Source organism: Ambystoma mexicanum, chromosome 3q (assembly GCF_040938575.1).
Source record: "Ambystoma mexicanum isolate Mex_15411 chromosome 3q, UKY_AmexF1_1, whole genome shotgun sequence".
In the NCBI taxonomy this organism is placed as follows: Eukaryota; Metazoa; Chordata; class Amphibia; order Caudata; family Ambystomatidae; genus Ambystoma; species Ambystoma mexicanum.
The window spans coordinates 1,245,620,701-1,245,635,553 of NC_090926.1; the positions used below are offsets into that span (position 1 = coordinate 1,245,620,701).

Sequence of the window (14,853 nt, forward strand, 5' to 3'; positions counted from 1 at the left end):
AGAGAACACACTGGAGAGAAAGAGAGGGAGTGTGTGAGACACACAGCGAACCAGGCAGAGAGAACAGAGAGAACACTGGAGAGAAAGAGAGGGAGTGTATGAGATACACAGTGACCCAGGCAGAGGCGGAACAGAGAACACACTGTAGAGAAAGAGAGGGAGTGTGTGAGACTTACATTGGTAGAGGCAGAGACAGAACAGAGAAAACGCCGGAGAGAAAGAGAGGGAGTGTGCGGGACTTACATTGGTAGAGGCAGAGGCACACTAGGGTGAGAATGACGATGAGAGAGACATAAAGAGAGTGTGAGCCACACAGTGAACCAGGAAGAGGCAGAACAGAGAACACACTGGAGAGAATGAGAGGGAGTGTGTGAGACACACAGTGAATCAGGCAGAGGCAGAACAGAGAACACACTGGAGAAAAAGAGAGGGAGTGTGTGAGACACCCAGTGAATCAGGCAGAGACAGGGCAGAGAACACACTGGAGAGAAAGAGAGGGAGTGTGTGAGACACACAGCGAACCAGGCAGAGAGAACAGAGAAAACACTGGAGAGAAAGAGAGGGAGTGTGTGAGACACATAGTGAACCAGGCAGAGGCAGAAGAGAGAACACACTGGCGAGAAAGAGAGGGAGTGTGTGAGACACACAGTGAATCAGACAGAGACAGAAGAGAGAACACACTGGAGAGAAAGAGAGGGAGTGTGTGAGACTTACATTGGTAGAGGCAGAGGAGGACTAGGGTGAGAATGAGGACGAGAGGCACATAAAGAGAGTGTGAGACACACATTGACCAGGCAGAGACAGAACAGAGAACATACTAGAGAGAAAGAGAGGGAGTGTATGAGACACACCGTGAACAAGGCAGAGGCAGAACAGAGAACACACTGGAGAGAAAGAGAGGGAGTGTGTGAGACTTACATTGGTAGAGGCAGAGGCAGAACAGAGAACACACCGGAGAGAAAGAGAGGGAGTGTTTGGGACTTACATTGGTAGAGGCAGAGACAGAACAGAGAAAACGCCAGACATAAAGAGAGGGAGTGTGCGGGACTTACATTGGTAGAGACGAAGGCACACTAGGGTGAGAATGACGACGAGAGAGACATAAAGAGAGTGTGAGCCACACAGTCAACCAGGCAGAGACAGAACAGAGGCGTGGGAGGCAGGACTCAGCATGTCAGAGATGGGGACATGTGTGAACCTGCATTGCAATGGTGGGGAAATGGCCACTCTGCCTGGATCCAGATGCAGAGAGTGTTCTGACTGCAGGTTAGCACATAGGAACATCTGGGCCCCTTGCTCTAACCTACCTCACCAATCCCCCAGGTCATACAAGCCATCAGCACACCCCTGCTCATGAAAGTCCTCCTCGACATAGCCCCCCTCAACAACTACAGGCCCATCATTGGCCTCCCCAATGCCAATGCATCCAAGAACCTTGCGTAAACCGCTGTTTCCCAGGTGCACCTCTACATTCACCACCTTCAGTCTACAGGGTAATCAATTTCAGGCATGCCACCCCCAAAGGAGCAGGGGAAGGCAAGACAGACCTGCTAGAACTATGTGTCCTCAGATCTTCCTTCAACATGGTTGACCAGGAGGTCCCATGTCCCCTTACAAGTCTCAGACTCCTCTTTCGCAGGTTTGAATTGTTCCTCTCCTGCTAATGTCAATGTCTCGCACTGGACCTCTTACTCTCCAGCTCCTGCTAGGTACTTTGTGTACATGTATGAAGATAAGCACCATTGCTAGTGCTTTGGAATGTCTGTGAGGATAAGCAAATTTGCTAGTTCTTTGGAATTTCTTCAGGATAAGCACCATCAGTAGTTCTTTGGAATATCTTCAGGGTAAGTACCATTCCTAGTTCTTTGGAATGTCTTCAAGGTAAGAAGTACCATTCCTAGTTCTTTGGAATGTCTTCAGGATAAGGCCTGTTGCTAGTTCTTTGGAATGTCTTCAGGATAAGCACCATCACTAGTTCTTTGGAATATCTTCAGGGTAAGTACCATTCCTAGTTCTTTGGAATGTCTTCAGGATAAGCACCATTGCGAGTTCTTTGAAATGTCTGCGAGGATATGCACTATTGCTAGTTCTTTGGAATGTCTTCAGGATAACCACCATCAGTAGTTCTTTGCAATGTATTCAAGGTAAGCACTATTGGGAGTTCTATGGAATGTCTTCAGGATAATCACCATTGCTAGTTCTTTGGTATGTCTGCGAGGATAAGCACCATTGCTAGTTCACGGGAATGTCTTCAGGATAGGAACCATTGCAAGTTCTTTGGAATGTCTGTGAGGATAAGCACCATTGCTAGTTCTTAGGGATGTCTTCAGGATAAGAACCATGGAAAGTTCTTTGGAATGCCTGCAGTATAAGCCCCATCGCTAGTTCTTTGGAATGCCTGCAGTATAAGCCCCATCGCTAGTTCTTTGGAATGCCTGCAGGATAAGCACCATCCCTAGTTCTTTGGAATGCCTGCAGGATAAGCACCATTGCTAGTTCTTTGGAATGCCTGCAGGATAAGCACTATCCCTAGTTCTTTGGAATGCCTGCAGGATAAGCACCATCCCTAGTTCTTTGGAATGCCTGCAGGATAAGCACCATTGCTAGTTCTTTGGAATGCCTGCAGGATAAGCACCATCCCTAGTTCTTTGGAATGTCTGTGAGGATAAGAACCATCCGTAGTTCTTTGGAATGTCTGTGATGATAAGCACCATTGCTAGTTCTTTGGAATGCCTGCAGGATAAGTACCATCCCTAGTTCTTTGGAATGCCTGCAGGATAAGCACCATTGCTAGTTCTTTGGAATGTCTGTGAGGATAAGCACCATTGCTAGTTCTTTGGAATGCCTGCAGGATAAGCACCATCCCTAGTCCTTTGGAATGCCTGCAGGATAAGCACCATCCCTAGTTCTTTGGAATGCCTGCAGGATAAGCACCATTGCTAGTTCTTTGGAATGTCTGTGAGGATAAGCACCATTGCTAGTTCTTTGGAATGCCTGCAGGATAAGTACCATCCCTAGTTCTTTGGAATGCCTGCAGGATAAGCACCATTGCTAGTTCTTTGGAATGTCTGTGAGGATAAGCACCATTGCTAGTTCCTTGGAATGCCTGCAGGATAAGCACCATCCCTAGTTCTTTGGAATGCCTGCAGGATAAGCACCATTGTAGTTCTTTGGAATGTCTGTGAGGATAAGCACCATCCCTAGTTCTTTGGAATGCCTGCAGGATAAGCACCATCCCTAGTTATTTGGAATGCCTGCAGGATAAGCACCATCCCTAGTTCTTTGGAATGCCTGCAGGATAAGCACCATCCCTAGTTATTTGGAATGCCTGCAGGATAAGCACCATTGCTAGTTCTTTGGAATGCCTGTAGCCCACCCCCAAATGGAAATCATGCTGCTCCTGTGATGATCATGCCGAACTCTACCTGCAAGTCACCAATAATGGAAGCCATTTCCAAGAAATCTGCATATCCTCTATAGAACCACTGGATGGCAGTGACCCTCTAGAAACAAAATGGAAGCCAAACAGAGCCAGCAACCTCCTGCACATCCAAACTCTGACACTCGTCCTGGATCCGTCGACCACCCTCCTCCCCACATTGACAAGTTCAGAAGCCCCCCACGGTAGTCAAGCTCGACTCACAAACGTCCTTCAATTCCCAGTGCAATATGCACATTCCACTAGTACCACCGCCTGATTGCTCATATCCTCCCGGAGGACCACCACAAACACCTGACTTGCCTTTGCCAACTCGCTCTTCCAAGAGGCCGAACACTGCTGGAAGACCAATAGCTGGCGAGAAGCCCTGTGATTATGCCTCCCCGCACTTGAAATCACTCCAGTGGCTCTCTATCTACACCCAAAACACCTCAAAATGCCACAATACAGCATTCTGCCTTCTGTTCTCACACAGAAACCTTCTCAAGATCCTCTGAACACAGAGCACGCTTAGTCCAAGGGCCCCAGTTTGGAACATGTGCGCTATTAACATCCACACCGAACGCAATCTAATCAGATTCAGGGAAACATCTCCACTCCTTATTCTGAATCTTCCACAGGCTCCCAGTCCTAGAGTGCAAGGAGGCAGTGGGTGGGGAATCCGCAAAACTCCCATGGAGTGAAGACAGCCAGCAATGGCCAATGTGTGAGACACCATTGCTGGGAATGAGGACAGTGATGGAGGAAAGAGTGAGACTCCATTGAGGTACATGAGGCTGGTAATTGGTAAGGAGTGGCACTATTGAAGGGTATGAGGTCAGTGATGAGTCACGGGTGAGGCTTTATTGGATGTATGAGGTCAGCCAGGGGTAATGAGAAAGACTATTGCAGTGTATCAGGGCACTTATGGGGAATGAGTGAAACCACATTGAATTGTTATGGAAAATGAGTGAAACCACATTGGAGTGTATGAGGGTAGTGATAGGAAATGAGTGAGACTTTATTGAGACCTATAAGGCCAGAGATGGCGAATGGGTGAGACTCCAGTGATCTAGATGAGGGCAAAGAGAGAAATTCGGCTGATGTGAATAAGGATACGTGTTGACTGAGGCTCCACTGGGGTGCTTGAGGGCAATGGCGGGTGATGCCTCAGACTGCACTGGAGCACATGCGAGTCAAGAGGAAGGTCCCAGGGGCCTGTGGGCAGCAGCCGTACCTGGGGCCAGTTCTGCGTGGATTCGTTCACTTTCTTCACGGAGCCCGGATGCAGCTTGTTGATGAGCCTATGGGGAGAAACAGAGAAGGAAGGTAGCAAGGCAGAGAGAGGCAGTGGTGCTGGGAGGCAAGTGGTAGCAGGGCAGGCGTGCACCGCTGAGAGTAGAAAGTGCGCTAGCATAGGGGAATAACATACCAGACGGTAACATGGGGATTAAGAAAGGGCAAGAGCATGCCAAGCTGTGGAATGGTGAGGAGAAACAGTATAAGGGGATGGCATGCCAGGAGGTAACATGGGGAATACCAGGGTACTGGACATGACGACTTGTGAAATGGGGAACAACATACTAGAAGGCAACATGGGGAATAACAGGGCAATGACATGGTGACTGCTGAAATGGGGAATACCATACCAGCAGGGCCCAAAAGAGAAACAATATAAGGGGATGGCATACCAGAAGGTAACGTGGGGAATAACAGGGCAAGGACATAACTGACGAAATGGGGAAGAACATACCAGCATGGCACACAAAAGAAACAATATAAGGAGATGACATTCCAGAAGGTAACACCAGAAGACCTTCTCTCTAACCTGGACTCAAACCCTCCCTCTGTTCAGATCCTCCTCAAACTTTCTTCTGCCTGTCAACCACTCCATCCTCACCAATCGTCTCCATGATACCCAAGGCAACACGGACTGGGCACTGGCGTGGTTGACCCCTTTCCTCTCCTCCACCTCACTCTGTACATGTATTATCCCTCAGGGCTCTATTCTATCACCATGGCTATTCAACATCTACCTTGCCCCTCTGGCCCACTTGATTTCCATCTTCTCTCCTCATTTTCAGTGTTATGCTGATGACACAAAGCTCTCCTTTAAGCTTCCATCCTCTACCTCCTCTCTTTCCTCTCTCAGACCTGACTGCTATTCATGCGTGGTGGTCTGCAAATGATTTGTGCCTTAATGCCAGTAAGACGGAGAGCCTTCTCATTGGGACCCCTGTTCCCATCTTCCTTCCCACTCTCTGGCCACCCTCCTTGAGCCTCTCCCTAACCCTCCTGGGAGGCCAAAAACCCTCTTAGACTCCTCTCTCTCCTTCTCTCCGCACATCACAGACCTTACAAGAAGGCCCACTCAGCTTCACCTCCTCGGGGGCATTCTCCCTTTCCTCACCTTCTCTCAGAAGCTCAATGACTCCAGAGCTCTGGTTATCTCTAGACTGCACTACTGCAACCGCGTCTTCCTCAATCTACCTTTTTCCTCCCTTTGCCCCCTTCAACTAATCCTAAAGCCAGTGACCGCAGCCCTCAAATCTCTCCACTGGCTTCCAGTGACTGCAAGGATAAAATTCAAGAACCTCTACACATCCACAAGGCTGTCTGGGGTCTGAGACCTCTCTACATTCAGCTTTATCTCTCTAAATACCTCTCAGATAGAGTTCCTCGGACCTCTAGCTCCAACTCTCTGCAGGTCAGACATTTCTCCAAGCAGAGAGTAGGAGGAAGATCCCTTTCCTCTGTAGGTTCCTCCTTCTGGAACGGCCTCCCTTCCCCCCTCAGACTTCAACCTGATCTTCTTAAGTTCAGGAAACTCCTCAAGACTTTTCTTTTCTCCTCTGCCTTCCCTCTCTCCTGCCACTGTGCACTGGTGCCTGGTCCCTTCTGAGTCATACAGGGGCCAGGCCACCCCGACCAGTCTCCCACAGCATTCCTTACCAGCACTTGCCCTCGGGCACCCTTCCCCGAACTAGCCGAATCCTGGTCCACCCTGCCCTTCCCACTTATCTGCCCACCCCTTTCTCCCCTGGCACTTGCCCTTGTTGGCCCCCTCAGCACTTGCTCACCCCTTGGGCCCCCCTCTCCTGCATTTCCTCCCCCCTTCCAATGCCTGCCCCCTTCCACTCTCACCTGCACATATCACCTCTTCTTTGCACTTTCACTGTAGGATTGTTACAAGGTCAATATAACCACAATTGTTGGTTTTGTTCCTATGCCCCCAGCAACCCCCCCACCCCCGCCCCCATGTTTCCTGCTTTGTGGCACCTGGAAACACTTGTGTATAGGTGCCATTCAAGTACCCAATAAATCAATAAAAAAGAAAAAAGAAAATTGGGAGAAACAGGGCAAGGACATGCCAAGTGGTGAAATAGGGAATGACATAGCAGAAGGTAACTTGGGAAATAACAGGGCAAGGGCATGGCTACTGGTCAAATGGGGAATAACATAGGAGCAGGGCACGGAAGGGGGATAATATAGGGGGAATGACCTACCAGAAGGTAACATGGAGAATAACATAGAGTAAGGACATGGCGACTGCTCGAATGGGGGAATAACATATCAGCAGGGCACAGCAGAGAAATAATGCAGGGGGCTGACATACCAGATGATGTCAGGGGAATAACAGTTGGAAGTGGAAATGATCCCCCATGAGGTGAGAGGGGGAATATCACACAGGAGGGCTGTGCATGCATTGGGGGATGAATGGTGGGAGTAAAGCACAGGGAGGTGCAATGTTACTGTCACCGGGTTGGGATGAGAGGCGAGGGGGCAATCATAAGAAGGCTGGTTGGCACAAGCGCTTGGATGGATGACATGCCCTTGAGGCAGACTGGTGATATGATGAGCAAAGAGAGGTTATGTGAAGCAGAGGTTTGGCAGGTTCTATGGTGATGCAGGGATATTGATAGGCTGGGCTAGCAAGAGCTTCCCCGGCCCACTCTCCAGCAGGCCCCTTTCATACTTACTGGCAGAGGATGACACCGTCCTTCAGCCCCTCCATGAAGTTGGCCCCAATGTTGATCCCCGTCACCTCCTCGATCCACTGCCTGAGTTCCTGCTCCTTATGAGGATCATACTTCTGCGCCAACTGCGGGAGACAGAAGAGACCGTGCTTACAACCTGGCCATCTCCAGGGACTGTGCTTGCAACCTGGCCATCTCCAGGGACTGTGCTTGCAACCTGGCCATCTCCAGGGACTGTGCTTGCAACCTGGCCATCTCCAGAGACCGTGCTTACAGCCTGGCCATCTCCAGAGACCGTGCTTACAACCTGGCCATCTCCAGAGACCGTGCTTACAACCTGGCCATCTCCAGAGACTGTGCTTACAACCTGGCCATCTCAAGCCCTGAGCATCTGCCGGGAGCCGCTTTAGGGTGGGCGGGAGACAAAAGAGACTGTGCTTACAACCTGGCCATCTCCATGCCTGAGCATCTGCCGGGAGCTGCTTTATGGTGGGCGGGAGACAAAAGAGACTGTGCTTACAACCTGGCCATCTCCAGGGACTGTGCTTACAACCTGGCCATCTCCAGGGACTGTGCTTGCAACCTGGCCATCTCCAGAGACCGTGCTTACAACCTGGCCATCTCCAGGGACTGTGCTTGCAACCTGGCCATCTCCAGAGACCGTGCTTACAACCTGGCCATCTCCAGAGACTGTGCTTACAACCTGGCCATCTCCAGAGACTGTGCTTACAACCTGGCCATCTCCAGAGACCGTGCTTACAGCCTGGCCATCTCCAGAGACCGTGCTTACAGCCTGGCCATCTCCAGAGACCGTGCTTACAACCTGGCCATCTCCAGAGACTGTGCTTACAACCTGGCCATCTCCAGAGACTGTGCTTACAACCTGGCCATCTCCAGAGACTGTGCTTACAACCTGGCCATCTCAAGCCCTGAGCATCTGCCGGGAGCTGCTTTACGGTGGAGCGAGAGGGAGAAGAGACAGTGCTTACAATCTGGTCATCTCCATGCCTGAGCATCTGCCGGGAGCCGCTTTAGGGTGGGCGGGAGAGAAAAGAGACTGTGCTTACAACCTGGCCATCTCCATGCCTGAGCATCTGCCGGGAGCTGCTTTGGGGTGAATTTACCATTCTGAGAGAGAATGGATGATTCCCAGAAGTGGGACAGAGGCGAAGCCAAAGGTGGCAGGGGTATTGTGGCCCACCCACAGTGAGGCTTTGCACCACGGTGTGAGACTCCCCGCCTACAAGTGAGAAGTGGCGTAGCCGCATGATCCTGCACACGCTGCTGAGGGTCAGCATTGCCGCAGCCGCCGCTGGCAGAGTCTCTGCCGCCTGCCCAAGCGGCGTTCTACTTAGCGTGCATCGGGGCGCAAGTAAACTCATGAACCTAAGCATATGCACAGCGTCTATATCTGAGGAGTAGGATGTGTTTAAAATACCACTTGTTTTTACCATTACCACCATACCTGTAACGAGGCGCCTAGTCATTTAACACACCACTTTGCTGTGGTAGGAATTAAAACATGACTTTAAGAGCAGCTACTCACTGAGCACAGATGCGTGCTTTGCATTGTGTATGTTACCTTTTATGTCAGCAAACTGATGCTGCTGCGTAAATGGCATTGCTGCGCTTCATGAAAAATAAAAACAAGCATTACATGATTCATGTCTCGGGAGGATAGCTCAGGGGCAACGCACTCGCCTTGGAAGCAAGACAACGCAGAGCAGCACAGGTTCGATCCCCAGGTCCACACTTAGAAACGTCTGGGTATTAAGCGCGTTATAAATAACCAATCACAATTACAATATATTCAGAAATGCACGTGAAAGAAGTGCCGCAGAGCGCAGCTGCAACATTGCGTTCGCGCCGCCGGAATATGTCATGCCTCCCTGGAACATTCTGCATCTCTAGGTGGAAAACATCCCAGCCAAAAATCAAGAAATGATATCATACATGTGCACACTGGCTTGCTTCCCAGCACCCCTCTCAGCACCTGGATTGCTAAGGAGCCCATTCTGGCTCGCCCTGCATGTTTTGTTCTGTGTCGTATGTTTAGTTTAAGCTCTCCTATGCCTCCAGGTCCTGTTCCAGCACTCTAGAAATAAAATAAATAAATAAAGGTGCGCTTCAGCGGTGAGTGTGGCACTCTTCTTGGGTTCCTCGGAGTGCCATTGGCAGAAGCGAGATAGGCGGCAGCCGGCCTGGAGCAAGGCTGTGTGTTGGCCCCTCTCCTCTTCAACCTTTAAACCTCAGATAAACCCTGCATCAGACCCATGTCTTTAGGGGCAGTAACTGTCCGCCTCCCGTCCTAGGCCGATGGCTCCATCGTGCTAGTGGGGGCTTTCAGCGGGCACGGCTACTTTTCAGAGGGAATAACCGCTCAGTGAATTCTAGTGAAGCCATGATGGCATGTTGGGAAGTCCAAGGCTAAGCTGTCTTGGCGTCAAGAGAAGGAGAAATTAAAAACCACGCCTGAGCCTCCACATCTGCGCACGGGAGTGCGCGCCGGAGCATAGGGCAGCCGCTTCCGCGCGTAACAAGGAGTTAAAAGGGACCAGCTGATGGGCATTCTTGTTAAATTTGGAGGCTGATTTGGCGGGTTGCCAACAATCCCCCTACTCTTCCTCTCATGCTTTGCTCCGGACCTCTGGGAGGCCATCACGGCGGCAATCCGGGCTGCTCCAAGTCTCCCTCAGCTTAGGGAGGAGCCGAAAGACCTGGCTCTGTCAGCAACAGAAATGTGGCCTCTACTCGGGCTATCTCATGCACACCCCCATTCGTTTATTGTGCTGTGACAGTTATTACTGATCGCCACTTGATGACTTGGTACATTTTCACTAACAATGCTTTGCTCTATGACCTGTACAGCGCTCCACTACTTCCGAGCTATAAACATATCTTATAATAGTTTGGAAAAAGCCTATCTTGCCTTTGCAGTAAGATTGAGCTGGCCAGACTAACAGCATTGGAGGGATTGTGCGGGATGCATTTGTTCTAAATCCACATTAGGGATGTGCGCGGTACTTGTCCGCGCATGTTGTGCAGTTAATGGCGATGAGCATCAGTAACTGGTTGGTAGGTGGGTTACCCCCAAGCGGTTCATGAATGCGCTTAAGAATCAAGCCAAAGAGTGTGTTGCAAGCTCCAGTGGTCTCCTATGCTCCAAAGGGTTTCCCGCAGGCAGGCAGGATCTGTAGGCGGGGAAATTGGGAGAACAAGACTTTGAGGTGCTCTTTTACCTTGAAAAGTAAGAAATGAATTGCTTTGATGAGGCCCTGCACGTTTTTATGACGGGACATTCAAATGGCACCATTTCAGCAGAGGTCAACATAAGGAGGGCCATGTGTTGTAATCATTTAATAGACACAAGTGTGTTATGACGTCAGATTCTAAGAACCGCGTGTCTTATCGATGCACTGTACTGATGGCTCCAAGTGGGCCCGTGGTCCAGAGGCGTAGCCAGAATTGTCTAACAAGTGGGACATGAAGCTAAGGTAGTTGGGCCCACCGCAGTGACATTAACACCTGCTGAGTGGGCATTTCCAGATTTTGGGTGGGCCTTACACGCTCAGGCCCTACCCTGTCTATGCCTCTGCTATGATCAGTTCTTCAATATTATTGTTGCACTTCTGATATTTGATGGCTGTGTGTGCAGTGATGCAAATACACAGAAATGATCGGCCTCATTATAAATTTGCCGGTATCCCGCCAGTATTTCTGGTGGGATAGCGGAAAATTTACCTACCGTCACCAACGCCTGATATCCCGGTATTACCGGGCAATTACAGGTGCCGGCAATGGCGGTCATTCCCCATTCCATGAGTCCCACAGGACTCCATGACAGGGGAAGTGCTGGGATTACCAGCACCAGTGTTACCGGTCCCTATAATGCCAGCTGTTTTTTGGTGGATAGTAACTTACTAAACCCTTGGAGCATCCAGTGGCGGTGTAGAATAAGCAGTAGTAAGAGAATTACTGCCACTTTTTCCAACACATTTGCGGCACTGCCAAACTTATAATGATGCCCTATTTCTGGAGCAGTGTTCTATAGTCTTTTTTCCCTTTCCATGAGTTTTGTAACTAATGGTCATGACTTGATTTAAACCGAGTTTGACAATACAAAAATGTAGAAAAGGAATAAGAGAGGAATTCCTTTGTCCAGGCTCATGGCATGAAGGGATGTGGTCTATCGTTTGATAACCATTCTGACGTCAGTGTGTTCCAGGTTTCCCCCCATGGTTCCTCTCCCAGTGGAGTCTCCCAGTATGAGGTCACCTGACAAATCTCAGAATATCTTCATTGCTTGAATGTTCTTCCATAGAGAATAGCGCCTCTCTGCATGTCTGATCACCCTGTTTAATCAAACACTAATAATGATTGTGTATCCTTTACACCAACTACTCGGACGACACGCAGATCCTTCTGCCTGTGGCACTGACTCTGCTGCCCTCAACAAAATATACCAATACATCCAAAACTGGATGGCACAACATGAACTTTGTCTTAACAATGATAAGGCGGTGCTCCTGCTAGTAGTGAGCCAGCCCAGCATCAACCAACTAGACACCAAATATCAAGCCTTCTCCATCGACGGGAACAGCATCACCGTCCTGAAAGAAGTCAAAACACTAGGGGCCTCATTACACGGAAGGCGGTAAGGGTTAACGGTCACCGGTAATGGTACCCTTGACCGTTAACCCTTACCGCCTTACTACGAGGTCCCTTTGCGGGTTGGTACTTTAACGCCTGCTTTTTAGCAGGCGTTAAAAACCAACCCGCAAAGGGACCAGGGTGCTAATTACGGTACCGCAATTTGCGGTACCGTAATTAGCACCTTCCCCATTCCCATTATGCCCTATGGGGCAAAAATGGGAATGGGGAAGGGCAATGGGGGAAGGGGGAATTACCGCCCCGCCAACCTTGGAATAGGGCGGTAATTCCCCTTTCCTCCAAGGCGGTGCTGGTATTTTACCGGCATGGACCAAGGTGCTAATAGCACCTTGGTCCACCGCCCACCGTGTAATGAGGCCCTAGGAGTCTACCTAGACTCGTCGCTCATTTGTAACATGCCTATACACAAGTGTTTCAATGCGCGACGAGGCAAGGAAGGGGGAACAGAGGGAGGACAGAGACAACGATCTTACTAGGCCAAGTGATATTGAGAGCGAGCAAGTGCAGGGGGGGAGGAGCGTCAGGGTAAAGGGGAGGGGGCAGTGCTGTCCATGGGATCAAAACAATAATAAGAGGTGCAGCCCTCAGGGGGCAGGTGCAAGGGTAAGTGGAAACAACAGGTGTCCAAAAGTGCAGGTAGGGGGACTGTAGGGTTACAGATACAGACCCAAGTGCAGGGGTTGCCGGGAGGCAGTGCATGTGTGCAACTGGGCAGGCAGGGACCTGGGCCCGAAATTAGGGGGTAGCCAGGTGACCAGTGCAGTATCAGCCAGGAAATCAGCAGAAGCAAAGAGGAAGGTCTTGAGGTGCTTCCGGAACCAGAGTTGGTTCTCCTGAAGATTCAGAGAGTCAGGGAGGCTGTTCCAGAGGGATGAACCAGCCAGGGAAAGAGATCTATCACCAACTCGTTGCTTGGAGAAGTGACTGACCCTGAAGGAGTTGGAGGTGGGGGAGTGAAGAGCTCGAGTAGGAAGGTGTTTGCTAAGAGAAAGTTGGAGGTGTTGAGGACCCAAACCCCAGAAGGCCTTGTGGACAATGTGGAGGGTCTTGAACTTAATCCTCACAGCCACTGGGAGCCAAAGTAGAGATTTCAGTCCTGGAGAGATACGATCCCTGGGCTTGAGGCCAAGGACAATCTTGCAGTCCAGTTCTGGATGTGTTGCAGAGGACGGAAAGTAGAAGCAGGCAGATTTAGAAAGAGGCTGTTGCAGTAGTCCAGCCTAGAGAGAACCAGAGCTCTGGAGACAGCGATCTTCCGAGGAAAGGAAGAATACCTCTGAGGAGGTGCAATTGGTAGTTTGACTTCTTAGAGACGTCAGAGATGTGAGGAGAAAAGTAGAGTGTGGAGTCAAAGATGACCCAGAGGTTCTTAGCCTGACAGGTGGGAGAAGGAAACTGGCCAAGGAACGCCGACCAGAGAGTGACAGGAAAGGAGGTGCAGGTGTGCTGATGAGGAGAATCTCTGTCTTAGTAGCATTAAGGCAGAGATCATTGTCGGCACACCACTCCTAGATAGCAGACAAACAGCCAGAGATGAGAGAAGGAGAAGAGGTGGCAGAGAGGAGCCGGAAAATTAGCTGAGTGTCATCCGCATAGCACTGAAAGTTGGAGCAGATTGCTGCAATGCAGTGGCTGAGAGGTGCCAAGTATTGGTTGAACAGCCAGGGAGAGAGGTTAGACCCCTAGGGAACACCACAGGTAGAGAGTGAGATTGAGTAAAGGAAGGACCCAAGTTGGACCTCGAATGGTCAATCAGAGAGGAACGAGGTCAGCCAGGCCAGAGCCTGAGTGATATCCAGGTTATCACAGAGACGGTTGAGCAGGATGGTGTGGTTGACCGTGTCAAAGGCAGAAGATACATCGAGTACGATGAGGACAGAGGGGAGATTAGAATCAATGTTAGAGAGCAGGTCTTCATGGATGTTCAGGAGAGCACTTTCCGTGCTTCTGGCTGCTCTGAAGCCAGGCTGCTGGTCATGGAGACAACCAACACATTTAGCATGAAGATTAAGCTGGGAGATGGTCAGCTTTTCCAGGAGTTTGCCCAGGAAGGAAGTGATGCAACGGCCTCTGCGGCGGCCTACACATCAATATTTATCAACGCCTGCAGACCATTCGTCACACCTGGCAACTGTACCAGGCTGGCCAGGGCCCTCATATTATCCCTACTAGCCTATGGCAACACTCTGTTCGCAGGCTCATCCTCAAGCAATATAAAAAAACTACAAGTCATTCGGAACAATTCACTGCGTGCAGCACTAAACATCCTGAAGAAAGATCACATCTCTGCAGCGAGACACAATGCACACTGGCTCCCAGTCCAAGACCGCATCAGATTCAAAACCCTGTCTATCACGCACAAATGCCTCAACAACACAGCACCAATATACATTGCCAACACAATCACTATAACCCATTCTATCAGACCTACTGGAGCCTCCACCTCACACCTCCTTACCACGCCCAAATTCAAAAGAGCCAAGGCAGGGGGCCGGAGCTTTCCACGCCTGTCCACAAAAGAGTGGAGCACCCTGCCACTGGACTTTAGGTCAGACCCCTCACACCAGTCCTTCCGCAAAAAACTAAAAACCTGGTTATTTAAACAAAGCCTTTAGGATATCTCACACCTCAGAAAATATTTGCTTGTACTATCTGACTTGACCACGTATGCAAGCTGCCTGTTTAAGGGATTGCATGCCTTTCTGTACCTGCTGCAACCAGCACCCAGACACCTTGAGGGTTCGGCGCACTATACAAATGCCAAATAAATAGGTAAATATATAGCAG

The 14,853-nt window shown here is 50.1% G+C and overlaps 1 protein-coding gene across 1 annotated transcript in view; it reads right to left on the reverse strand.

The window, feature by feature from the left end:
- CNN1 (calponin 1) overlaps positions 1-14,853 on the reverse strand; it is a 166,019-nt gene that overhangs the window by 23,292 nt on the left and 127,874 nt on the right. Inside the window, exons 2-3 of the mRNA XM_069604210.1 lie at positions 7,399-7,520; positions 4,656-4,722 (exon numbers count right to left, since the gene is read on the reverse strand). Coding sequence (XP_069460311.1) covers positions 4,656-4,722; positions 7,399-7,520 — 189 coding nt within the window. The remainder of the gene's footprint in view (positions 1-4,655; positions 4,723-7,398; positions 7,521-14,853) is intronic.